Source organism: Polyodon spathula, chromosome 9 (assembly GCF_017654505.1).
Source record: "Polyodon spathula isolate WHYD16114869_AA chromosome 9, ASM1765450v1, whole genome shotgun sequence".
NCBI lineage: Eukaryota > Metazoa > Chordata > Actinopteri > Acipenseriformes > Polyodontidae > Polyodon > Polyodon spathula.
Window position 1 is genome coordinate 9,334,319 of NC_054542.1, and position 27,661 is coordinate 9,361,979.

At 36.9% G+C, this 27,661-nt stretch overlaps 1 protein-coding gene across 1 annotated transcript; it reads left to right on the forward strand.

Annotated features, from left to right (window-relative positions):
* The first annotated feature begins 283 nt into the window (after positions 1–283).
* Positions 284–27,110, forward strand: LOC121320399 (lipase member H-like). Its single transcript, XM_041258684.1, has 11 exons — positions 284–423; positions 9,966–10,037; positions 14,342–14,712; positions 15,436–15,544; positions 15,990–16,091; positions 18,381–18,470; positions 19,255–19,422; positions 20,954–21,043; positions 21,172–21,280; positions 23,632–23,805; positions 26,837–27,110. The coding sequence occupies exons 1-11, from the start codon at positions 405–407 to the stop codon at positions 26,922–26,924; spliced, it is 1,392 nt and encodes a 463-aa protein (XP_041114618.1). The 5' UTR covers positions 284–404; the 3' UTR covers positions 26,925–27,110.
* The last annotated feature ends 551 nt before the right edge of the window (positions 27,111–27,661 follow it).

Consider the following 27,661-nt stretch of genomic DNA (forward strand, 5'->3'; position numbering starts at 1 on the left):
GCTACATTGAAGGGAAAACAAATACATGATTTACAACAGAGCCATAACATTGTTCCAGCCAAGGAAAGCAAGCTTTTCACTTCAGCATAGCTTTGTTTTCAGTTTCTATAAAGCCTTCACTTCCCTCCCATCTTTGACAATATTTGCTAACAGACAGGTGATACTGTAGGTGTGTCTTCAGTTTAAAATGGTGAATGTAGCGTGGGCAAGAAAGCTGTTGGTATGTATCTGGGAGGAGCTTACTTTGAGTTTCATGCACAATACTACTCTGTACTTCCTGATTCACAATACTAGAGGTGCAGCTTGTTAAACTAGGGTTATTTTCCAGGGACTGAAAACAGAAACTTCAGGACTTAATAGTTCTGTCATTATTCAAATCCCTTCAATCCTTTCTTATATCGTCTATGGTCGCTCCTTCAGCTGGTAAGTCACTATTTTTTAAATGTAAAACTACAAGAAGCCTTTGTCATTAATTCAAATGTCAACAGCTCTTGGTATATACAGTACATATCAGTACATAGGGTAGCATATTGCCAAGTTGTGTTTGTGTTACATACTGGGTTATCAGTGCAGGTACAAAATAATGTAAAATGTAACAGGTGAAAAAATAAATCTGTAATTTTGTAAAACCCAGCTTGAAGTTCTTAAAGTTTTTTCTATAGTCATTTTGATTCAAATATGCACTCGAGTATAAATATTCATAGCCATAATGCAGAAAGTGCCGCAAGCAGTTATTAAACAAATGTATTTTATGTTATTGGTGTGTACATCATATTTTAATGCTGCAGTAAATATGTTCATAGCAAGAAGTAGGACACCTTCACAATTCTAAAGTACTTAAAAGGACAGGCTACACAATCAAATTGATGACTCCAAAATAATACAGTACTGTATGAAAAAAGCCAAAGTTATAAAGGAGCTTATAAAATTGTATAGTTAGGCACAATACAATGAAACATTAAACTGGAAAGGCAAACACCACTTTTACATTTTGGAATATGAAGTGTAACTTCACAATGTCCTTGAAACAATAAAGCACAACTTGACTTTACACATCTTCAAAAGATTAAAAAAAAAACAAAAAAAATAAACAACCCATGACCCTTTCAAAACCCCTTTTGAGAAGTCTCCACTCAGGAGCTAAACATGGACAACCTCCCTATTTACCACTCCTAAACTACAGCATGGATATCCAAAGTATCTGTAGCTGATGATAACTGGTCAGTAATGACACTTCATTTCTTTCTGATATGTCTCAATATGGCTGTCAATAGAATCTCCAGTGTATACTGCAGTAAAAGTACTAAATAAGTTGAATGGCCTGTACATTTAAATCCAAGTCTGGTCCAATAGGAGATAGTTAACACTGGGTAGTTGACACTAAACACTGGAGACCTATTAAATAATTTGCAGGATGTAAAGCAATATTTGTTTATATTGAATTAACACGTAAAAAACAAACACTTCTCCATATGTTTATTCCAAAATAACTTTTCACTGAAAGCTCATTGCCTTGGGAAGGTAAATTGCATGCCAGTTATACTGGTTTGACGACTAACCCTACTATCAAATCTTTCATCTATCTGGCTTAAGGTCGAAATCTGTTTGATTTCCATATACCATTTTTTACATCTGTATACAGTAATGGGTCTATTGATGAAAATGATAGTTATTTCATAAATATTATATCTTGGAGGTAGATTCAATTTAGAACTAAAGCGACGTGTTTTGTAAAGTTTAATTACCAGTCATACCCAAATTGACTGATACACTGTCTAGTTAAGGCTTGCCAGCAGATAAACTGACTGAACCAGAAAAAAGCAACATTTCCCACTTTTAACATTTTGTTTAGAATCTTCATTTCAAACGTAGAAGGGTCTACATTTCTGTTTTTCTGTGGTAGCTGTTTACTATTGTTCAATCGCCTGTGCTATCTTACTAAACCAATAAGCAGGCATGTGGTTGACCTGTTAATTTGTTTACATTTCCAAAGGTAGTTATAGCTGTAGTGATAAGTCAAGCCAAGTTTGTAACAGCAGAGTGCAAAAGATCATTACAGGGCTGGCGTCAGGGGGGGGGTGCGAGGGATGCAACCGCACCCAGGCCCAGCCTCTGCTGGGGGCCACACCAAAGATATTCTATAATATCTTCACCCATACCAATCGTTTTTTTGTGTTTTTTTTTTTTTTTTCCCCGAAGTCCACTATCGAGAAACAAAAAACTGTTCTCCTGGTGGTTCAAAAATAACCCGTGGTAAAGTTGTACTGTCAGTCAAAACACACATTATCAAATCAGAGCTACGCAGGCGGGACTCAGAGTGAAACTTTATAATAGGTCAGTGTCGATTAAAAAATTCCAAACTGTTCAATTTACGGGGGCAAAGGGATTGCATTTCTTTCCCAGCTGCTATTTATAAAGATTACAACAAACAGTTTACTAACAAGGTATAAAATCATAAATACTTCTGAAAAAAAACACACAGGCCTACTCAGCCAACTTTAATTCTCTGTGGGAACTCCTATATCACACCCCAATTTTCCATAATCGACTTGCGTAGTAAAAAAAAAATTAAAAGCGCTCAGTTATCAGCTGTTGCTGGTGAGTAGTTGCCCAAAATTATGAAGTGGACTTTGAAAAACAGTAGTTGACCAAAATTCAATTATGAAGCAGACGTGGAAAAACAGCAAACTTTCAGTTAAAAAGTATATTAGTTAAAAATACCACATAGCACAGATGTGGTATGTCTTACATCCACTCAGGGTGTCATGACAAGAATTACGTCTGGGCAAGTTATATGAGGAATTTCCTCCATTAGCAAATGTTTTGTAGGCGTCAAGGGAGGATTATTAACTTCTGGGTTTTAAAAGTTCACTAGATGATGACTGAAACTAAATTATTTTCAGCACTAAGTCTACCAAACTGCTCATTAAATGCGTTTTAGGGTTCCATTCAGTAATGCTGAATGAGTTTGTTAAAGGTCTAAGAGAGTTATTATTTACGCTTTGGAAATACCCAGGACGTGACATAGTCCACTGCTGGGATATTGAAGCGTGAAGGCTACCAAAGCACACATGGAATTATTATTATTTATTTATTTGGCCGATGCCTTTATAATACTACTAAAATAAAATATTTAAATAGGATACAACAAGTTAGGATTACAACAAGTTATATCTACAGTGACATATTAATAGTGCAATAGTGCAAGTGTAACCCTGTTTTATTAAACACACTCTAAAACAGTTCCAGCACACAAAGAGTTAATCACGTGGATGCAACGTGCAGGAAACAGGTGACCTAACTGTAAAAAAGCAAATGTATCTTTTAGATGCACTGGAGAGAAGCTTCTAGAAAAATTGACCAAAAGAAAAAAAAATTCCAAGCAACAGAGCAAGTCGTTAGAGCAATATATATAGTGCTTTATTTTTTTTAGAAATAAAAAAAAGAAAGCAAAGCGTAAGCAATACAGAATAAGTGAAAGAGAGAGAAATCGCAAGAAACAGCTGGTCCTGGTAGGACCATATATATATATATATATATATATATATATATATATATATATATATATATATATATATATATATAATTTCTGGTTCACTGATGAAGGCAGTAGTTTAAACATTTCTGTAAGTCGGGATCAAATAACAATCATTACTGAATGGGAAGGGAAGAGCATCTCTGACTGTCAATCTCTGAGCAAATATACAAAAGCTGCTCTATCAGGGCCTTGCTGTGAGGGGGAAGTCCCTCCCACCTCCTGATGAAGAGGGACGTCCTCACAGTAGCACATCGCCATTTTCTCTCTCATATCTCTGAGACAGGTCATAGATAGCTTTTGCTTTCACGTACCGAATTTGGTTGACTTGTTGGATTTATTCGCAAATTAAGAAATAATTTACTGTAAAATCACGCTTCAAGTGTGTCTAAAAGAGTGCCCTTGCTTTATTTTCGTGTCAGTTTATGATGAGAGCTGGTTTCGACCCCTCTGAAGAGATTAACGAGCGGCCATTTCTCTTTTCACTACACAAGGCCCATGTGGAGAGCTGTTGTGAATCTGTAAGGAGACTTCACAGGCTCAACCGACCGTGCCTGCCAGTGCCTACCATTGGCACCGACCTTGGAACAGGTCCACTCGGCGACCTTGGCGCTGATTGACTTGGCACCGACAGCGCTTGCCTCTACACCGATCCCGGCACCGACTGATTTGGCACCGGTGAATTGTTTTTAAACAGCATCTGCAGGCTGCTCATTGAGCACAGCAGTTAAAAAAAGAAAAAACAAACTGCAAAGCATGTCGGATCAGTCTACTGGGTCCTCCGCTGGTTTTCACCAGAGTGACCGGTGTGTGGCAAAATTGCCCAGGCAGTACGAGCACCGATCCTGCACCAGGTGCCTGGGGCCAGAGCACACGGCCAAGGCACTGGCAGGTGAGCTGGACTGCTCTCCATGTCAGAAGTTCTCGAGGAGAATTAAGGTTGTTGTTTTTTTGTTTTTTTTGGAAAACTTTTCTTTTACGGAGAAGCCATCGCCATTTCTTCCTAGCGGGACTGATGACATCATAACAGCTATTCAGCAACAACGTTATCAAAAGCTATGACTCAACTCTGCAACTACTTCATTTCCATTCTTTTGTTGGCCTCTGTGCCGTTTACATTAGCAAATACCCGAGCCAAGCCAGAACCAAGCCGTGAAACTCCAGCATTGCAACATTACTGAATCTGGCTCAGGGCCAAAGCAGGCTGTGGGCGGGGTTATTGCATTTCATCATCACGCTCAAGCCTCATGCCAACAGAAAGTGTCAGCCCCCAGGACCACAACCGCTAAATGTTTTCCTAACTCCTTACATTTACACTGTGGGACACATAACCCATAAAATACAAAATAAAAGAACTCCCTCGCTATAATGCATATATAGTGAAGCAAAAATATAACTTTCCATGAATTAACCATGCATAAAGCACCATGTAATCGCTATATTTTTTACAAAAAAAAAAAAAAAAATTCCCAATCGTGGGTCATTTTATTGATCAGTTTTTAAACTATAACTAGCCTGGCTAAACGGTGGGTGGGAGGTCAATTTGAAGAGACAGACAACCAAAGAGCGAGAAGGAGAGCGGCTTGGGAGACGGGAAACGGGAATGGGCACACCCCACGTTCGGCTACTGCCAGAGCATGGCTGAAGCGTCTCGTCTCCCAGAGAAAGCTGCAGCTCCTCTCGTAGCAAAAAAGTAAATACAGTAGGAAAGATAACCAGGTAATAGGCCTAATATTTATTTAGTTATAAAACAAATGCTGAATAAGATGTCTGTGTTATAAAGTGCCAGTGCAGCTTTTCTTCAGTTCAGATACTGTATCAAAAGGGAGGAACAGAAACAGAAGTTAGACTGAGAAGTTGTTTACAGTTTGAACAACACCGGTACTGTATTTACTGTAGAAATATTACATGAATGACTAGTAGGGAATTGAGAGACATGCTGTATCCAAGGCGCGTTATAACCGAGAGCCTTATAGTGAGGGACCACTATAGATATTCAAGCTGTCACTATTGATCGATGCATTAAAAAAAATTAAAAAATAGAAACGTTAAACCACGTTATTTCATTTTAGGATGTAATTAAATTATGTATATCTCTAATATGGTCCCCCGTCTTTGCTTCCTTTGTTTAGGCTTGTACACACACACGCACACACACACACACACACACACACACACACACACACACACACACACACACACACACACACAAGCACATTCTCAGAACTTTTCTGCATTAAAAAGAAATAAATCCATGATAAAAAATTATTTTATTCAATTAATGCTTAGTTCTATTTTTGCAGTCTGTGACATTTAATTTTATCGACATTTAATTTAACATGTTCATTATGCGTGACGTCTCTCAACTCAGCTCGCCTTTCTCTACTGTAAAAGCAACTCCAGCTACCCGAGCCATACCAGGCTGGCACAACTTGGCACTGGCTTGGCTCGGGTGTGCTGGTGTAAAAGGGGCATGCAGACTGAACTGAGTGGTAGGGTAAACGAACTGGTTATGTGAATGAATGGACAGTGAACTGTGGATTATGCTTATTGTGCTGTATTCATTGCTGAATGTTAATTGGTGATGTGCATAATGATTAAATTTTGTTATTACTTTTATTTTCTTAAAAAAAAAAAAAACACAAAAAGATAAATGTCATATGTAAGAAAAGTAATTACACTTGCTGTTAAATTATTTCTTTAGATTGCTGGTATGTTACTATTGTGCAGATCAATGAAACCAGTCTCCATAGAAATGTGGACGATAATCTGGAAGTGTTATTCACTAACATAAGGTTACACAAGGCTAGTGCAATAGCTGAGGATCCAGTAACATGGTGCGTAGGTCAGGCAAGTCCAGCGCATAGTAGGAGGGGTAGATCAAGACATCTACAAGTACAGTCTAAACAGGTGGGTCTTGATTATGCGGCTGAAGGCAGTGAGAGACGGAGCAATCCTGTAGTTCTCCGGTAGCTGGTTCCACCACTCTGGCTAGGGAAGAGAAGAAGCGGGCAAGGGAGTATGGATAGTGGAGGGAAGGCATGACCAGTCGGCCTGTAAAGGAGGAGTGGAGAGGGAAATAGGAGGGTTGGAGGTAGGATGGGGCAGTGTGGTGAAGAAAGTGGTAGGCAAGAACAAGGGTCTTGAACTGAATACGAGAAAACTGAGCAAACCGCATTACTCATGGAATATTGAGGAACACTAATGTATTTATTAGCAACAAAAAGTAGTACTGCATAAAATCATGAAAAAATCAAATAGAAAAAAAAAAATTAATATTTATTTTGTTACGCATCCATTTTCTAATAGCAATAGAACCATCATAAGAGGGCTTTAGCGTCTGGTAAGGCCCTTCTCGTTTTGTTAAATGCCCTCGTCTTCAACTTGGGACTTGAACTCGCCACATTCTGGCCTTACCAGACAGTAAAGCCCAATTCTTCGGGTTCTGTTGCTTAAATAGCTATATTAGTGACTTCCTTTGCATTCTACTCTAACTCTCAGTGGCATGGCAAGTGTTCACCATGTTTTACACATACTGTGATGGTTGCCAAATGATTATGTTATATAATATTTCAAATTGTGTAGTGAAAAAATTAAGCTGACAAATGTTTTTTGATTCAAAAACACTTTATATACAAGAAAGGTATACCTCCAATACAATCATATAAGCACGAGATTTAAACTGACTTCGGACAAGACCTCAGTAAAGCTCAGTGCATACATTTGTATCAGAAAGCACGGATATCCATGGAGTCAATTTGAAAGAGATGAAAAGACAGACAAAACTTTACAATTTGGGGTATTTATACCTTTGTAAACAACTGTTGACTCCACTCCCATTTATCTTACTTCTGTCCAATGATAGTGGTTTCCACTCTATCATTGCATATTCCCTCTGGGGGGGGAAAAGTGGGGCTGCATACCACGTTGTACCTAGTTCCCCTCTATCTCTTCTCACACTATCTCTGCTAGTCTCCTGCCTTTTGGTGTTTAGCTCAGACACCCACCTGTGACTTTGAGTCATGTTAAGTTGTGAAAAACTGCACGTAGCTTGTTTTGTCAATGGGAAATGAAAGAACTCAAAACTTACACAGTACTGTATAGAACCTTAATATAAAAGCATATTAAAGCAACTGAATTAGTAAGCACATTAAAACGACTATAAAAACACATTCACACATAATTTAAAAATAATGATTAAAAACAACTTAACTATAAAAGACACACCATGTAAAACTTACAATTAATAACATTACACCATGTAACAATTTTTTTTTTTTTTTTTTGTTCCTGGGTAGTAAGTGTCATTTCCTAATTGCTTATGCCTCAAAAGTATAGGAAATGGCTATTATTCCCCACAAACTTTGCTTTTGTGACCAGGACAGTGATATTTCAAAATATAACTATTTCCAATGGGAAAACGGGCAAATGTGTGTCTTTTCGTTCACATAAAGTCAGAAAAAAACAACATATGAATCCAAATTAACATGTATTTATACTAAAGTAATACAAAAATGACTACAAAAGATTTAGAAGTGAGTAGATTTTCGAGATTTACGATTATACTGTAAATACAAAAAAATAGTGATATTTTGAAATATCACTGTCCTGGTCACAAAAGCAAAGTTTGTGGGGAATAACAGCCATTTTCTATACTTTTGAGGCATAAGCAATTAGGAAATAACACTTACTACCCAGGAACAAAAATTGTGTTACATAGTGTAATTAATACCTCATGCAGAAAGCCATCACTACAATTACAGAATAATACAAATACAGAAATGTTTTATATTCAAGAAACTGTTGTTATGTTAAAGCATTTTTATTATGGCTTGCTACCTTGTATATGAGACACACATGTTAGTTATTTCTGGGTCTATTTTGGTAGCATGATAGCATGTCTGGTTGGTTTACTTGTTCAGGATAATTTTGTGGAAACGGTCTGTAATTTACTGACATCAACTTTATAGAACCACAACCCTTCCCTGAAAACTATTTATAATGCCACAAAAATAGTATCACTTACATTTTCACTCATGTTTCTGATGTGATATGCAAAGCTCCCACAGTTTGAAAGAGTTTACAAAATGATCATTTTGAAACCCCAAAATAACAGGTTCTCTTGTCCGACTGATCAGCTGGAGGCCTTGCCCTCTGTTACACCAGTTATAAGTACTACCTCCTTGCACACTTGCATCATTGCCTCCAAGACCATACATTGTTTTTTTTTTCATGGCAGGGGGCATTACTGCAGATGAGGAATATTAGCATTCATTGTTTTGGATCAAATTTGATAAGGAGTGGACTCATATACCTGCATTTATTTGGTATAACACATGGTGATAGAACATGGAAACCATTTACTGTTGTTTACTGAGCAAAGGGCATTTTCTTATAGTGATGTGTGGCTAATGGAATTTCATGTTTTTCTTCTACAGTAAAAATTAACACAGCATTGCTCCTTGCTGCTTTTAAGTTTACTTATTTTGCTCATCCAGTAATGTATCCCTCTCCTCCTCTGTATTTTGACCATATTCAATGGTCTCCTGATGTAAGAGATATAATAATAATAATAATAATAATAATAATAATAATAATAATAATAATAATAATAATACTGGGTAACTACATTTTCAGTATTTGTTTGGTCTGACATTGCTGACTTGTATTGTTATTTCTCAATGCAGCAATCCATTAACTTTAAAACATAACCCATTGACAAACACTGCTTTGGTCACTCTATTACTAGGGTGGCGAGATGGCCCAGTTTGACCAGGACTGTCCCATTTTCCCAACAATTGTCCCGGTGTGCCAACATTTTCCCTCAGAACTTAAAAAAGGCCCGGTTTGCAAGACAGCACTCCCAGGACCATGACATTATTTATGTAAACAATCGCCAATCATATTAAAATATGGTTCCAGCGTAATATTTTTTATATAGATTATTATACTAAATAAAAATTATGCAAAATGCTAGAATGAAAAATAAACATAGTAATGCATATGGATAACCATACTGTGATATATAATATATATATAGACACACACACACACACACACACACACACACACACACACACACACACACACACACACAACACATTGTAGTTTTTTGAAAAAATTTTTATATATGTTTCCCCGGTTCTGCGCTGGAACACGTAACCATCTGGTCACCCTAATACTGATAAGGGGTAAAATGCATTTTAGGATTACACTTCATATGCACGCTCATCATGTGTGTTTTCATTTGAAATAGTCTTTTGAGCTTCATTCTGAAATGCTCCTAATCCTGTACGGTATAGCTTTCCTACTTGACTCCAAACCACATATGTATAAAATTTGTTTAGTGGCTCATTTGACTGCAAGCAAGAACAGACATCACAGGACACACATTGCTCTCCTGATAATCCAGATTTTCTTCCTTTGTTAGTTCTGAAGATAAAAGCAGCAATGTTCAAATGGTGGATCCCGGTGCTCCTTCATCCCTGTGTACTTTGGGCAGGTAAGACTTATTGTAAAGTATTTAATAAATAAAAAAACAAAACCTTGAAATTTTAAAGGTTTTAATTTAATTAAATTTTTTACCTGAAGATTACTGAAGATTAATTATCATTTAGCTTTTATATTAAAATGCAATAAGCACGATTTTTGTAAAAGAGAAATAAATGTTAATGTTACATGAGAAATAACAAACATATTTAGGCATATTCTTTGGGTCCTTGAATTACCTTACTGGATTGTTTGTTACTAGTTTTGTATCATTCAAGTTTTATTTATCATTTTGCTGCAAAGTATGTTAACTTCAATTGTTTAGCATCATGTAAATACCTTAAAGGTTAAAATATATGGCATAAACACAGTACACTTTTTAAAATCTGTTGGAAAACTGTTACTGAAAAACTGTTATTGTAGTTGGACTTTTCCTGCTTATAATATCAATTTCTAGTTCTCAATGGAATTTTTCTTGATGTAAATGTCTCCTATCATAAGTTGTTTACATTTTTTTAAATGAAATCACAAATGAGTCAAAGAATTGCATGGCTTTCTTCTTTACTTAGAAGCATAATCCTATTTTGGAGGATGCATGAACTCTTAAGCTGAAGAGTGATTATTTTGAGGCTTTTTTCTCAGTAGCATAACAGACTGATTTTGTAATGAAGACTGTGTCATGAATAGTTTGCCTTTAGGTAAAGAAATACCATGACAGCAGCTGAAAACACTATACTGCCTGAAATAAAAATATTAACATTTTGGGGATCCTTTTTAAAAAAAGGGCTGCCTTATGCACTGATCATGTCCGTCCAACTGTAGCTGCCGATTTGCACCAATCTTCACCAAACTTTTATCATGCGTTCCTTCTTTTTCTTCTTAATCTTCTCTTCTGGAACATGAGGCTACACCCTTTGACCTCCACAATTATCTATCTTTGTTCACCTTCTCCACCTCTCCCCACCTCATATGTATGTCTTTCAGATCTGCCTCAACAGTCCTCCTCCAGGTGTTTTATGAGTTTTCCCTGTGGGGTATTTATTAAAGAATAAGAAAACTAAATAAAACAGATTCTTAAACACAAAATGAAAAGGCACGTGGGCCAAATAAAACCAAGATACAAATAAACTGTAAAAAAGAATACCTTCAGCAATACTGACACCGGTAGCAACTGTCTCTTTGTTTCTTTCTTTCTCTCTCCTTCAACCTCTCCCCACAGGTGACTCTGAGCTCTTGTATGTGGCTGGAGCCCTAATTAATCATTAATTAAACCATTACCTCAATAAGGCTCAAGCCATATTCCCACGTATTTCGTCAGGGAGAAATCAATCTAACTCCTTCACTGCCGACGAACATTTATAAACATAAAACAGAACCCAGCAATTACAATACCAGATGTCTTAGTCTATATAAACAAAACACATACACAAAACATAGCAATAAATCATAACACAAATAAATACACAAAACGATAACAACCATAATAATAATAATACAAAATGCACACACATCTGCAAAGTCCAAGTCTTCCAAAAATGACATGAGTCCATTTAATACCTCTCAATTTATCAGCTGTTACATTTCTCATAACCCAATCAAGTACAATGAGGAATAGAATGGGTGACAAAATAAAGCCTTGTCAGACTCCAGTATTGACTAGGAACCATTTGGAGATGTCATTATCTAGAATAACACTACATTCAAACTGGTTATAAAATCGGCGAATTAACATCAATATCTTTGGTGGGATTTCATATGTACCTAGTATTCTCCATAGGTTGTTATAATGAATACTATCGAATGCTTTTCTAAAGTCGATGAAATTGACATAAAGGGGTGCATTCCATTTAAGGCATTGTTCTATGATATTTCTTAAGACAAAAATGTGGACAATGCATCCCTTGCCTTCACAGAATCCAGCTTGCTCTTGACGAAGATTTGAATCAATTGTTTTGTCGATTTGGTTTAGAAGAGTTCTGCAGAAAACTTTGCTGGAAACAGACAGGAGTGTAATAGTTCTCCAACTGTCACACTTTCCCAGGTCACCCCTCTTCGGTAGTCTAACAATAAGACCTTTTGTTCAGTCTTTTCACCAACATTTCCCAGATGTTGGTGAAAAGATCTGTCAGTACTTGTGTAGCCGTGTCAATATCAGTTTTAACCATTTCTGTATGAATCATATTGACAGCTGAGGCTTTTCTGCACTTATGACTGATTGCTTGCTAACATCTTCATCTGTTGGTGGTCTTGTGTTTATATCAAGCATTTCCTGAGACGAAGTTGGAAAGGCAGGATTCTCAGGTTCTGGTTGATTAAGTATGTTCTGGAAGTGTTTCACCCATCTATCTGCTTGTTCTTGTTCTGTAGTGATGGGTTTTCCATTTTTGTCTTTGGCAGGTACAGCATTTCTCCACATAGCTCATGAGTAATCTTCTAGACAATGCTGAGTTCAGCACATTGGACTGCTTCTTCAGCTTGCTTTGCTTTTTCATCTACAAAATCACTTTTGTTCAGCTTCATTCTCTAATACGCTAATGACATAGTTTCTAAGCTCACTGGTAAACTTTAATTTCCAGGTTTCTGAGTCTGTCAATGTCAGCTTTTTGTCTTGTCTGCTGTTTTTGTGCTGTCGTGCTAAGTTCGAGCTTAATAGTTGCAGCTAGAAGGAAGTGATCACGTTTACACACGTCTCCTATAAACATGTCAGATTGTATCTGGTTATAAACTCTATGTTGTATCAATAGGATTAATCTTTCACTTACTGTGTGATGATTACACGATTGCGAGGACCCTTTGTATGTTCATGCACTGGTTAGCCTCTTCTATACATGTACTCTTTGAAGTTATTACCTTTGCGCTTACATTAAACTTGCCTCACTGAACAAAATTAACAATGTTAAAATTAATAAATGATATACTACAAATGTAGCTGTTATATACTACCCCTTCAAGGTTCTTTGTGATTTCAATGAGTGCACTGCCTTTATTCCTGTTGAAAAATTGTTTGCTTCAAAGCATGTCTTATGTAATTAAATATGCATACAAATGACCTCTGAATTCACCAGATATACAACCTATGATTATCCCATCTGGAATCTCTTAGGAGAAAGATGTAGGCTATTTTTAGCAATGTGATTTTTTTTTTTTTAAAGCTAGTGCTAATTTCACAAAGTTGCAGTGCCCAGCAATTATGTAACATTTTACACAAACATATCTGTTTACTACGTTGCTCGCTATGTTTAGCCTTCAGCATACTCTATCAGAAAGAAGACTTTTTTGACAACAAAAAACACATGAAGTTTTTAAAAAAGCTATTTCTTTCATGGGCATGGCATTTGGTCATAACAAAATTGAGACCAGGGACAGCTATGAAGAAAGCATCATCTATCCCTCATAAAATTTTACTACTATGATGCACCAAACAGTGTAGTAAAGCACAGTTAAAGTATGGTAAACAAAAAAACACCAAAAGTATTGTAAAAAAAAAAGTTAAAGCATGGCAAATGGATATTTTCCACAGCAAACTTTTATAATAATAATAATAATCTTTATATAGCACCTTTCATGGTGGACCATCATCACAAAGCGTTTTACAAGATATGAGACTAGGGTGTGTGAACTATCCATCAGCTGCAGAGTCACTTACAACAACATCTCACTCAAAAGACAGACTTGCTCAGAGTCATGCAATTTAATCAGTGGTTGAGCTGGGATTTGAACCAGAGATCTTCTGATTACAAGGCAGTTTCTTTAACCACTGGACCACATAGCTTCCTTTTAAAGAAAAGAATTAGTTTACAAAATATATTTTTCAACTTAACTAACTTCCAATAATCTGAGTGTTGCTGCTCTGCTTTATCGTGTTACCAGAGCACCTCCATGGAACTACATTATTATTAACCGTCCTGAAGTGTATGATTTTGCAAATCCACCGCCACCAATATTACAACTCCTGTACTAATACTCCATAAACCACTTCAGCTAGCTACTTCATATTTTCAGCGTTATGGAAACTCCTCCCACAGAATCTAACATCATCTTCACTTTGACCTATAAGATGGCCACCATATTGGGTTCAGTATTGGATTTTTTTCATTCCTGTTTGGTATAACGCATGCTTACAAATGAGTTCTCTCAATAAAGTGCCAAATGTGTCTAAATACTCTGCAACTATGTAGCATAGCAAACACAATGTATCAAAATATACTATTAATGTTGAGTTTTTTGTGTATTGATAAGCCTGTCAAGAAAGAAATAATAACTGGTTTAAAAATAACTCCAAATCATATATTTTTTTTTAATTTACTTCATTTCTAGAACCTGAATGTGAGCACTTCACAGCCTTGGACTTTCATGATTCCTTTATTGGGACAAAACTGAACGTTAAGCTATTGCTCTACACAAATGAAACCATAAACTGTGGAAATAAACTGGATCACACAAATTTCACAGGTTCTAATTTGCTGAATGTGAAAAGAAAAACCACCTTTGTAATCCATGGGTACAGGCCAACAGGAGCCCCTCCAGTGTGGATAAACACAATAGTACAGCTTTTGTTATCTGCTGAAGATATGAACGTGATTATAGTTGACTGGAACAGAGGAGCTGCTACCATCATATATCCAAAAGCAGCTGAAAACACAAAGAGAGTGGCACAAATCCTAACCACGTTTATTAAACAGATGATGGTAAGTTATTCTTTTAATATAATTATATTATATTGTGCAGGTATTTTTTTTACACTGTACACATTATTTCTTCTATGGTGTGTATTATTTTGACTGAATAAAATATATGTGTAAGCTGTACTTCGTATTGTGGAACTGAAGCGTATAGTTTAAAACTATTGGCACACAAGTTGAAAATTGTGTGAAACCCAAAGCTGCAGCCTTTGGTAAGGTAGTTCAAGATAAGTGCTAATCGCAGTCTGTGACACCAGACATTGATGCAACAGTTGTGTAGAATCTGTATAAAAGCAGATATAATAGAGCTGCTATAACTAAGAGAAAAGCCGTTGGTTAATGGAGCTCCTGCAGCTTTAAGACAGGTGTGCTGTGGATCACTTCCCATGGGGGATGGGGGGTTGTTATCATTTGATATCCTGCCACTGATTTTAGTGGGCGGCAATGAGAAAGATGTGGCCTACGTCTGATTACAGATATGCTGTTCGGTGGCTGCACTGACTTTATTCCTGTTGAAAAATTGTGTTTGCTTCAATACATTTCAAATTAACCTTACCTGAACTATATTATTAACAAATGTTTCAGTCATATGCTGGACTGTCCTTTAAAATGTGTTTCCAAACATTTAACCTGTGTTTCCATGTTTAAAATGTTGTGAAAAAGCTATGATTGTTATAAATAGACACAGTGACTAGTAAAGTTTGTTTTGTTGTGCTTTTTGTGCTTTAGGAAATGGGCAGTTCACTCAGCTCTTTCCATTTGATAGGAATCAGTCTTGGAGCTCACATATCTGGGTTTGTTGGGAACATGCTGGGTGGCAAAATTGGAAGGATTACCGGTAAGATTCAAAAGCATTTATTTATATTAATTGAAAAGAGACTCTGTATAACATGACATACTTCCAAGAAATATTGAAATTCATTCATTTCCTTTTTTTGTTCATGGCTTACCACAGTAGTGTCCGTTTAATTGATAACTATAAAACACTCAACAGTGATATACTAAAAGAAACTTTGCAAATTCTATATTTCAAGTACCATTTTTCAAGTGAAGACATTAAGAAATACTTTTATTTGAAACATTTATACATTTACAAAGTTTCTTTTAGTATTTCTAAAATTATTCATTTAAAACTGCAAGTAACTCACTTTGTTGTGAATTATGGGTGTAACAACTAAATACTAGTAAATAAATAATTATGTTTTTAATAATTATTTATGTTATTCTATTGTGGCTCTTTTGTATGGTATTTTCTCAGCACAAACTACATTTCTTTTTTTTAGGCCTTGACCCTGCAGGCCCAATGTTTACTGGCAAACCCCCGACAGAGAGGCTTGACCCCACTGATGCAGAGTTTGTGGATGTCTTACATACCGATATTGACGGTAAGTCAGTGTTTTAATCGTTTCAAACGCTTAGTAGTAGCAGCGTTTCTCAATGTCAAGTATTTCTTGTTCTATGAATTTGTATTTTGTTTGTAGGTTTTAACTATCATGTTTTATATGTCACACAAAACATAAAGCAGGGATTTCAAAATCTCCTTGGCCATGACATGGGGTACTGTAGATGTAAGTATACGGGCAGTGCAAATAATTGCTGATATAAAATTCAAAAGTGCATTTCGGCCAGGCAATTATTTTGCACTGCGCTTAAGAGCAATGCACATTACTCAACGCACACATATATTAATCTGTATTTTTGATAGTGAGGGTCTAAATAAGCACATTAAGGTCAATTTAATGGCCACACTTGCAGCTCAGAGGTGACTGAGTTAGGGGTACAGAGAGCAGTAGGCACTGTATGATATTTGTGGAGCACAAAACTACAAATCAAAAAGTATATATCTCAGAGGGAGGTCAGCAAAGTCCTCCTGACGCACGGAAAAGAAAATATTTTATTCTCAGAAGGAGCTGAGAGTCCTTACAGCTGAGGTCACTCAGCATGAAACAGAGTTGTTTGGAAAAGCCTCAGCCAACATCAGTTATGCTAGTATCCTAAGGAAATTATTGTATAGGCCTGCCCTTTTCAGCCTGACATCCAGAAATGTGCCTAGCACTTTGGAAAAGGACTATCCCTGTAGATATTCCAACTGCGGCCTGAAAGGAACCAGAGGCTAAGTAGTGCAGAGCACAATGCACTTTCACATGTGCAGGGACAGTGGCCCCTAGATTGACACTGCAGTCTAGCTCATCCCTCAATTCAACTATTAGGTCTAGGGTGACCTGCGGAGTGAGTCGATAATGCTTTAGCACCGCGTCCTTCGGCATCCCAAGCAAAGTGACCCTGGGATTGAATATGCTGGGAATTTTTCATCTTGCCCTTCTCCGACTGTATTCCTGCCTCTCCTCAACAAAAGAGCCAAGTGTTGCTGCATCAGGAAGTGTACCACAGCAGCCACCCTGAAGCCAGTGACAGGTCTCTGCAGGCTTGTGCTTTTATTCAGCTCTTAATTACTCGCTTCTACAATGGTTTGCACTTTGTAAGAAGAGCTGTAAAGTTTTTGGAGGGTCAGCAATTGCCTAAGTGCAGGGCAAAATCCTTACATCACATTATAATGTTTGGCCTTGCTTAGTATCCAGATCCCGCCCAACTCCATGCTCTTTTCTTCATTTGAATGCATTTCAATATAATTTGAATGGCTTAATGATGGTAAAGTGCACATTTGATAGTGGCTGCAGTGTACCAGGTGAACACCATTCTTTACATAAGACACTAAAATCAGACATTACGGCTGCTAAACACAATTTACGGCTGCATTATGGGAGTTTTGCACCTGCAAATCACTTTGCACGTATCCTTACCATTACCCCTATGTCTCCTAAATGACCACCACCACCCACTGTAAAATGTTGTTCTTCTTAAAGCACATAATGTTATCACACCATTGGAAATAAAGATTGCAAATTTACGACAGTCGACAACTAGGTAGTGAGTACTGCATTCAAAATAACCCCAAGTACCTAACAGAAGCGTTTATGTACATAAAATAATCTCCTGTTTTTTTTTTTTTTTTTTTTTGAGTTAATTTGGAGACATTTCTGTTTGTGTCTTTTGGCACAACTGAATTCATCTCCCAGCCCCCAGTTAGGGAACCTCCAAGAAGACCAAAAGCATGTGGTTATGCAGGATACTGGTCATTTCTTTGAAGTTGCATGCCCCATCCCTTTTCAAAGCCTTCTGTCATGTGACTATTCATATTTCAGGCCACTCCACCTCACAAGGGAACTGTGTGGGAAACCACCATCCGTTCAAGTCATACTGACTATCTTATGTTCTTATTTCTGTGTACACAACAACTTTAGTTCCAGTTTTCTTTAAAAGTTGAGATTGTGTATTGTTTTCATTCAGTCACAAATAACATTAACGGCATAAGCTAGAAAAAATGTTACTCTATACTCTGAATGCAGTCCTACAGTACATGCATTTTTCAATTCAGCACCAGCCTATTTACTTCTAATTGGTTGTAAGCAATCATGAAATAACAGCACATCATAACAACACACAAAAATAACTTGAAAAATCAAGTATGTCTTGCCCACAGAGTATGGTTATTCCAAAGCCAATAATGTAAGACAAGCATAGTGAACATTGCAATTCAAATGCGTGCTGTTCTTATTCACCTAATACAGTATTCCACCTCTGAGACTTGAATGAAAGGAAGCTTTTTATTTTAGCTTTAGGTTTCAGAGAACCGCTAGGACACATAGATTTCTATGCCAACGGAGGAACAGACCAACCTGGCTGCCCCAGAACCATATTTTCTGGTAAGTGCCCATCATACTATGGAAAGTTGTATTTATTACTATCACTTACACTGAGGCATATGCACAGAGGCAAGAGCTGGAGGGGATGTCGGGGGTATAACAGGGATATAGGCTGCCTGTCTGTATGATTGTGAGGTTTCTAATCATATCAGAACCTTTATTTAGTCCATCATCTGGAAAAGAGTTATCATGTTTAGTTTTGTTTATGTTTTGAATGGCTGAGGTACTTGAACGATTGTAACTGTTTTATATTAACTTTGCTGATTCAGATTGTTTCACTATTTCATGTGAACTGCACCTATATTGAGAATAAAGTATGACAGTAACTCAATATTGTTTGTCAGGAGTTTGTTTGTGTTATGGAATACACAAAATAAAAGCTCATCTACAACATAAAAATCAGTACAAGGCAGGGAAAAATAGCTCACAATGCTCATGTCATAGAGACAGGCAAAACACCTACAGTACCTCTACTACATACATGCAGCAGCAGTATATACCTGAAATATCACTCAAGTAATAATAAATGACAGAATCCAACCAATACAGAAATGCATAACTGTACCTAATTGTTCCACTGGACCCTACAAACTTTAAACTTCACAGCTGGTTTCACAGACCCTTATTAGCACCAATCTTGGACTACTCAATTTAATTTAGGTAAGACAACCCAAGATTACAGCTAATCAGCTGTCAATCATACAACTATAAAATAAAATGTCAAAAAGACAAGCATCTCAATTTCAACAAAAGGTGTCTTATCTAATTCACTTATGTCTTCTAGGAAAACAATATTTTGTGTGTGACCATCAGAGATCTGTATTCCTATTCCTCTGCTCTTTAAATAAGACCTGTGAAATAACGGCTTACCCCTGCTCATCATACCAACAATTTCTGGATGGTAAATGCACTCAATGTGAAGATTTTCATCCAGCACCTTGTCCTGTGTTAGGTAAGATTTATTCAAATTTGTGGCATATAATAATATAGAGCAGAGGTTTTCAACCGGGAATACACCTGGGGGCACGTCTGAGGGTAACAGGGGGTACGCATGAGAAATCATCTTGAATTGAGTTATTTTATATTATCTCTAAACCACTGCATACATAACTCATTTTTGTTTTGCAGCTCAAAGTTTACAGTCTGCCTATAGTTTCAAAATTATCATCCACCTGTACACACAACTGATTCTGATTGATCCACTAAATTATTACTAGGCACGGCTGCATTTTAGTAACAGCAATAGCGGCTGGTTGAGTTGTTTTTAATGTCTGATAGAGTAAATTCTGGGTATTTGGGAAAAATGAAGGAAGTCTACAGAAAGTGCAAATTGACAGAAAGTTAAAGAATCATGATGACAACCTAAAGCACCAGAAAAATACTTACAACTAGTGATTAGATACAATTAAGATAGACAAAACTAACATGTAGCTAATATTACATGTGTTTAGCATCTGTAATGCCGGTTGTAGGATACTTCGCATATTACATCATTTTTAATAGAATTGTTGACATTCTAGGCATTTAACTCACAGTTACACTGAGTGAAGTAACACACCCCAGTTTTAAAACCCTTGTGTTACGATTGTACAATATATCACAGACTGGCGGTTTTCAAGGGAGAGGTTGCAATGTATACATACAGTGTAGATAAAGCTATCTGAGGAATGTGAACAAAACAAGACTTGGACTGCAAGGCCACTTTAATAGGACTGTCCACCTGACTTGAATTTGGCATCGCCCTGAATTAGAAATGCTAATTAGGTTTATCATGTGATGTGACTTGTGGTCCCTGCATTGCTGTAAAGCCACCTAATAGCAAAATGTATTGTATGCAGTATGTCAAGGGCTTCGGGCATCTTTCACAGCCATCACAATTCTCAGATCTCAATCTAGTTGAGCATGTTAGGGATGACTAACAATCCTCTGCCTACCTCTCTGCACCAATTGCATGACATATTAATGACTAAATGGATTAACACTGATTGAGGCATCTTCCATCACCTTGTGGATTCTATGTCATGTCAAGTCAAGGCTGTGATCAGGGCAGACAGTGTACATCAAGATGGCCTTTGATACAGTGCTGTATAGGCCATTGTGTCTCAAACTGGTGTCGTGGAAACACTGGGGGGTTCATAGGGATTATTTAGGGGTCTTCAGTTTCTGGAAACTTATTTTTTCACCCCCAAAAAAGAAATAACTGCCTTAAAAATGTGAAATGTACAAACATTGAATTAAAAATTACTCAGACATTCTTTATTATCATTGTAGGGAAAAAACTCTTGTAATTCGATACACAGTTTCACACATTTTGTTGAACAGCAGTGATTTACTCAGTTCATTCAAGGTCACACTTAATTTTAATCCCCCTTTCCCTTACAAAAAAAAATTAAATTAAAAATCTGCAACTTGTTGCAGAATGTAGTCAAATTTAACATGCGTGTGGGGCAATGCTTTTACAATTTTTGTTCTTCAACATACAGGTTTTTACGTATACAGATGGAAAGATGCTCTTCTTAAACTTGAACAAACAAAAGCATATTTTTCTACAACAACAGATCCTCCATTTTGTAGTAAGTGACTTTTAAGTGTACTCATTCTATTTCTATCTATTGATTAATATTGGATTGTGAAATATGTCATTAAGAAATACATAACCTTCACCAAACAAGGATTGTGTTTTGTTTTCACTTCCCTAAAGTGTACAATTACCTTCTGGATATCATTACATGGAACAAAAGCACACGCTGGGGATTCATTACAATAAAATTCATGAGTGGAAAAAATGTGACAGAAGCAAAATTAAATCAGTAAGTTACATGTTTAAGTTCAAATTCAAATTTGAATTAAAATCTGTGTATTTGTGCAAAATGTGTATTATGTGTATTATTATTTATAGACCTAGAAATGGTCAACAGATTCAGTGTTTCAATACTGTTTGGTTACTTTTATTAATTTTAAAAGTATTAGCACCCTAAACTTAATACGATAATTCACGAAAACATGTTAAATACAAGCATGTAGTGAACATTAGCTACTAATTAATATCACAAAGACCAAAATACACAATTTATGGTAGTTTAACAAACAATCTTTAATAATAAACAAAATCACTTAAGCAATTTCAAATATTTGTTCATGACAAAAGTATTGGCACCTTTACATTTTAAAAGTCTGTAAAAATGTAATAGAACTCATTTAAACATATATTCATTGATTGAAAACCATTACACAGTAATTAAGCTGTATTATAAAGTCAATAGCTAGAAAAAGAGGTAATTATTTCCAGCATTTGTTGGTGAAAAGCATTGGCAACACAGCAGACAATCGTCAAGACAAAAAGTTAGATCCACGTTTGAGAAAAGCACTCATAGCAAATTGGCTACAGAATAGTATCAAAGAAATGGAATACCAAAATCCACCATCAGAGCAATAATCAAGAAGTACCACAGGACAAATTCAACTGAAAAGCTTGAAAGAAAGATGGACGTCCAAAGAAAATTACAGGTACAGCAGGTAGGAGAATCGTCCGAGCAGCTAAAAATAATGACCAGCCAAGGATTTAAAGAAAGATATAGAAGCATCAAGCACAAAAGAATTGCACAAAGGCAACTGAACAAAGAATAGTTGTACGCAAAGCTTGCACAGCTATGACCAAAAGTTTAGCATCACCTAGAATTTTACTGAGACATAATAAAAAAATGTAAATATATGAACATAATTATTATCTTTAATTTAAAGTTAATTTAAAGTCTACCGGAAGCCATAATAGTAGTCCAGAATTTCATGTTAGATTTAAAAATATCACATTTGTTAATTTTTGTCAGTTTTTTGTTAAGTATGTGGAAATCTAGTAAAAAGTGGTATGTAATTCAATATTTTATTCAGGTTTTATTTGACTTTATGAATAGAAAAATTCAATAGGGTGATGCTAAACATTTGGCCATAATTGTAGACCTTGCTGCAAACCACTTACTTTAAAGAAAATTCATAAAACAAACCACTAAAATTTGCCAAGAAATATGAACAGGAATCTGAAGTATTTTTCAACAAAAATATCTGGTCCAATGAGACTAAAATATAACTTTCCATCCATAATGGACCACAATATGTTTAGAGACAAACTGGGAACGCCTTCAATGAAGAAAATCTTGTACTTACAGTTAAACATGGAGGTGGTTCACTCACAGGGTTGTTTAGCAGTTCATGGATTAGAGACATTCATGTGATTGAAGGTCGAATGAATGCAGTCATGTATCAAAACATTCTACAAAGTGCAACAATACCATCTGCTCGTAGGCTGTTTGGCAGTTTATCTTCCAACACGACAATGACCAAAAGCATACTGCTAGAGTTCTTGAAGAAAATGAAGATAAATGTCTGAAAGCCATAATAAAAGCAAGAGCAGGGCACACAAAATATTAAAGCAGGGGTGCCAATACTTTTGTCAGGAATGAATACTTTAAATCAAACATGTTTGTTTGATTTTTGAGAATTACTGGAAATTATGTATTTTGCCTTTTTGTAGGTAGGTGTTGAGTGTTTGTGGCACAAATTTTCTAAAACAAATGTATGGCTTGACCCTTATTAAAGTTTTCTACAATAAAAGCATTGTAAAGTGCAATACAGCATAGGGAAAGCATGATCAAGCAAAGGTAAGCATTTGCAGAAAGGTTTGGTAACATATTAAAAACATGGCAACCCATGGTAAACTACGGTAAATGTATAGTACAATCATGGGGAAAGCATGTGAAAACTGCATAATTACAGTACAAAACGACAGTGGTAAATATTCCTAAAGGGTTTGAGCAGTAGTTTTATGTACTGCACTAACAAGGAAAACTAAAATTGCTAAACTAAATTGTTTGGCCATTTCCAGTCTAAATAATAAAATTAGTTGTATTTAAAATGGCAAAATGAATTATTCAGTTGTACAGTTTCAGGGACGTTTTATTCAGCAAGACGGTAAACATAACCTAATACATTTATGTCTGCTTTCACAGACCCTGATTCATACTAATCTTGGATTTCATTACCTGAAATAACACTATGAAGTCTAAGATTAGTGTTAATCACAGTCTGTGAAACCAGCCATGTAATTAAATATTTGAGAAATGTTGACAAGAAAAAGGTGTTATTATGTTTTTTTTCTCTCTTTCAGCAAAGCGTCGAAATTTGAAGAATACACAGAAACACAGTTGCTAGCACAGTTTGATAAGGATGTGGAGAATGTCCAAAAGATCTCAGTCAAATTCTCCACAGGAAATGTAATTGGCCCCAAATATAAACTGAGAGTTATACGCATGAGACTGAGGTCGTTGGATAACAAAAACAGGTAAATGTTGGGCTCAGTATATGTAAAATTATTAGTGGTTATTAAAAGAACCTTTGTTATGTTGCACATAGTTTTATGTGACTGCATAATTTGTTTTGCAAATGGCATTCCTGAGATATATTGCAATATATAAAAGTTGCATCTACCTAGTGCTTCCGTCAAAATATGCATGACAGTATTTTCAAGGAACAGTCTCAGAAGAGATACCAATTTCATTCACTTTGCTGCGGACTTCCACAAGTAACATTGATGAAGTAATTCAAGGCAGTAATCACTGGGGAATGGGCAAATCCCAAAAGAACAATTTCAAGACCCTGCAGACTTGTCACAGAGAATCATACTATAGGAGCCTATTGACAGTGCTAGGGCTGGCATTTCTAATATTTTGTCCACCCTCTATAGTTATCTGTTAAAACCAAGCTTCAGCTTGTGAACTACTGGCATCTACCACATGCTCAACAAGGATATTAAAGCGTTACAGAACCCCCTGCAGTGTTTACATGAAGCACATGACTTTACCTTTGCTGTATCCCATGTTGTCCTTATCACAGCAATATATTTGTCAACATAATCCTCTTGTGATATTTGTATTTACTCATCATAGGTAAATCAACTAAGGAATTGCTCGGGAACATGTGCCAGGAGAAAGACAATTTTTCTTCTAAACATTGCAGTGTATCCAGATCATGCGCCTTCCTGTGGGAATTGAAAATCATCGTTGCTGTGGGAAGATGATCTATATGCACTGCGATCTTTCTAAGAGTTCTCTATTTCCTGGTGAATGCTTGATAAAAAAAAGTTGAGAAATGTTTTCCCCACTTGACTTACCGAGAATGTGTGAGTCAGCAATATGTTTAGAAATGCAACACTGTGATAAGGATGAGACAGGACACAGCAAAGGCAATGTAATATGCTTCTTGTATACAGTGTTCTGTAACACTTTAAATTTGTAAATTAATTATACCTGATGCACAATGAAGGCATCGGAAATATTTGATTCCAAGATGTATGGTGGATAATATAAGTAAACATGCTATAATTCAACAGATTTTGAAATGCCATTTCTATCATAAGAAAATGTGTACAGACTTAAGGAAAAGACACAGGTTTAAATGTATTATTGAAAGAAATAACTTAAGCATTCACTGCCATGTATGATGATTAAAACAGCAAAGTGTAGTGCAAGTATGATAAAGAATATGGACTTATGTACGCTGCTGTGCAAAAGTTTACAGCGTCGAGGTCGGACGTCTCTGACCCCACCACTTCAGTTGGGCAGGACACAGCGGCGGGCTCCATACCGCCCCTTCCGCATGTATCGCAGAGGATGGAGTTCCGGGCCTTGATGCATCCTGCAGCTGCTGCCATGATCGTTCCCTGGCTGGCAGGCAGAACAGGAGGGGAAGGGGAAACACTTCTTAAAACAGAAAGGGCACCCTCAACAAGACCTGCCCTTGTGCCAGGACTTCCTGGAGCTGGTTCGCTTATCCTGGAGCAACCCGGCGTCCGCTCCCTCAGAGTCCTTGCTACACACCGCAGGAGCCCAAGAAGCTGGCCTAGGCACGTTCCCTGCCATCAGGGACACGGTCACGGTTCCACCTTCACCAGAGGGAACAAAGACCCCACTTCCCCGTCCAAGCCTTGCAGGACTACTGACACCATACTCAAGAAAGCATATGCGTCAGCGACGTTATCAGTCCGGGCAGCTAATGCAATGGCCATACTGGTGCTGTACCAGTCGCAGCTGGCGAAGAGGCTGCAAGAATGGGAAACTGAGGCGGACGCGGGAGAGCTCCAGGTGGTGATAAGAGCAATGACTGACCTAATGGGAGAGTTAGGTCAGGCATCAGGCAGACACCTCTGGTTAACCCAGGTCAAGGTCGTGGAGACCAAGAAGGTGGCGCTGTTAGATGCCAATATTACACCAGGGCAGACATTTGGAGCGACCATTGATGTGAGCCTTGAGAGGTCCTACAAGGCCACAGAGGCGGCTTCGAAATTCTCGGCCTGAATGCCGCCCTTCACCCCAGATCAAGCAAGCAAGCAGAGGACGAGCCGGCGATAAGGGACTACCGTAGGCCAGGGGGAACCGGTTCTCTGGCTGGAGACCGAGGCCGGGGCCTAAGAAAGACATGTCAACTCCAATCCCAAGGGAGACTGCCCCTGAGGGGCTCCGGCTGGCACCTTCCCCCCTCAAAACCAGACTGACTACTAGACACGACCCACGGCAAGGCTGCACCCAGGACTCCTGGGTGCTATCGACAATGAGACTTTTAAGTGGCATGACTACTGACTACTATTAAGTGGCACTAAAGAGCACGACGCACTGCATGTGATTCAGATTAGTTAGCTTTTCAGTGAAGCAATAGTTGAAAAGGTCTCAGTGATTCATGAGGCTTCAATTTTCCCATCACCAGCTGCAACCGATAGTCAAGGTTAAAAGGGGGGTGGAGGTACAGGCCTAGTGGTCAGGCTGTGTGTCAGAAAGCCAAACTATTTGTGATTAAGGCTCTTGTGAGCACTGTTATTTAAAAAAAAAAAGGAAATCAAAACACATTTAGCAAAAACTAACACAGAAAACAAAAGTCTAGCTCCTGATAAAGCAGTTACAAAAACTAAACCTACAGAAACCTAAAACAACAGCAGTTTCATAGCAGGCCCACCCTCTTCTGAGTCTAAAAACACTAACTGCCCTCTCTAGCCAGATGAAACAATCAACTCAGCCACCTGTCTCTTAACTGGATGTCCTTGGGCCCTGTATCCCCGTTTTGTATGTTTGCCAGTGGCTGGAACCTTTTTGTTCCTTTGAGTGCCCTCCTGGCCAACATAGGTATTACACTGCACTTTATATTTTTAATTGCAGTGCTTTCTCATTGCCACATAGGGGAAGAGTGTCATTGTCTCCTGTCGGTGAGAAGAAATGAGGTTAAACACTCATATAACCAAATAATCCATTCTCTGACAGTGTATTGTCTCAAACCAGATTTATTTTTTTTTTGTTAACTTTTTCAATAACATTTTTGTCTTCCAGACCACACTTGTGTAGATATGATCTGATTATGGAGGAAAATACTGAAGTGACATTCCGTCCAATCGTTTGCCAGGACATTGAAATGTAATATGAAAGCTATAGTGATGTTAAAAAAAAAAAAATGGATTATGGATTTTATAAAATAGCTTATTTGTAATTCTTTTGTAATAAGAACATGCAATAGTATTGGTATTATTTTTGTAAAGGATAATTTAAACAATATGTACAATATTTCTTTTGTTTCCTTTTTCCCCCTGTAAATAAACATTTCTAGCTTTTGAATTTATTTTAAATGTTATTTTTTATTCCTAAATCCTAAACACTGCAAACATTACATGGATTATTTCTGTTTGTTTTTTTGTTCATGTGTTCTTGTGCCTCAAAACTGTGTTTATCAAAATAAAAATTGGAAAGATAACTGATGTCCAACATATGACAATTATTCTTCTCAACAATGCTTGAAATTATCTACAAGTTATTGTGTAAAACTTCTGAATTTAAAATTATGAATGCAAATATGAATGTGAAAAAAAAACATTACAAATTTCTTTCAGTCTGCAGACTTAATCATATTTTGCTTCATAGTTTGTTTTACAGAATAGTTTGTAATGTTATTTAAAAAAAACAAAATAAATCATATAGTACACACATACGCATACTTCCTAAATTGTAACCCTATCAATGTGAGTTAGGGCATTTCGTACTGAAGGTGTAGGTGGGCTCAGAGTATAACATAAGCTTCCAAAAGTATTGACATGTCTCAAAAAAAAAAATTCAATTCCAACTGTAATAGAAAAGAAGTACAAATAAGTAATCATGGATGAA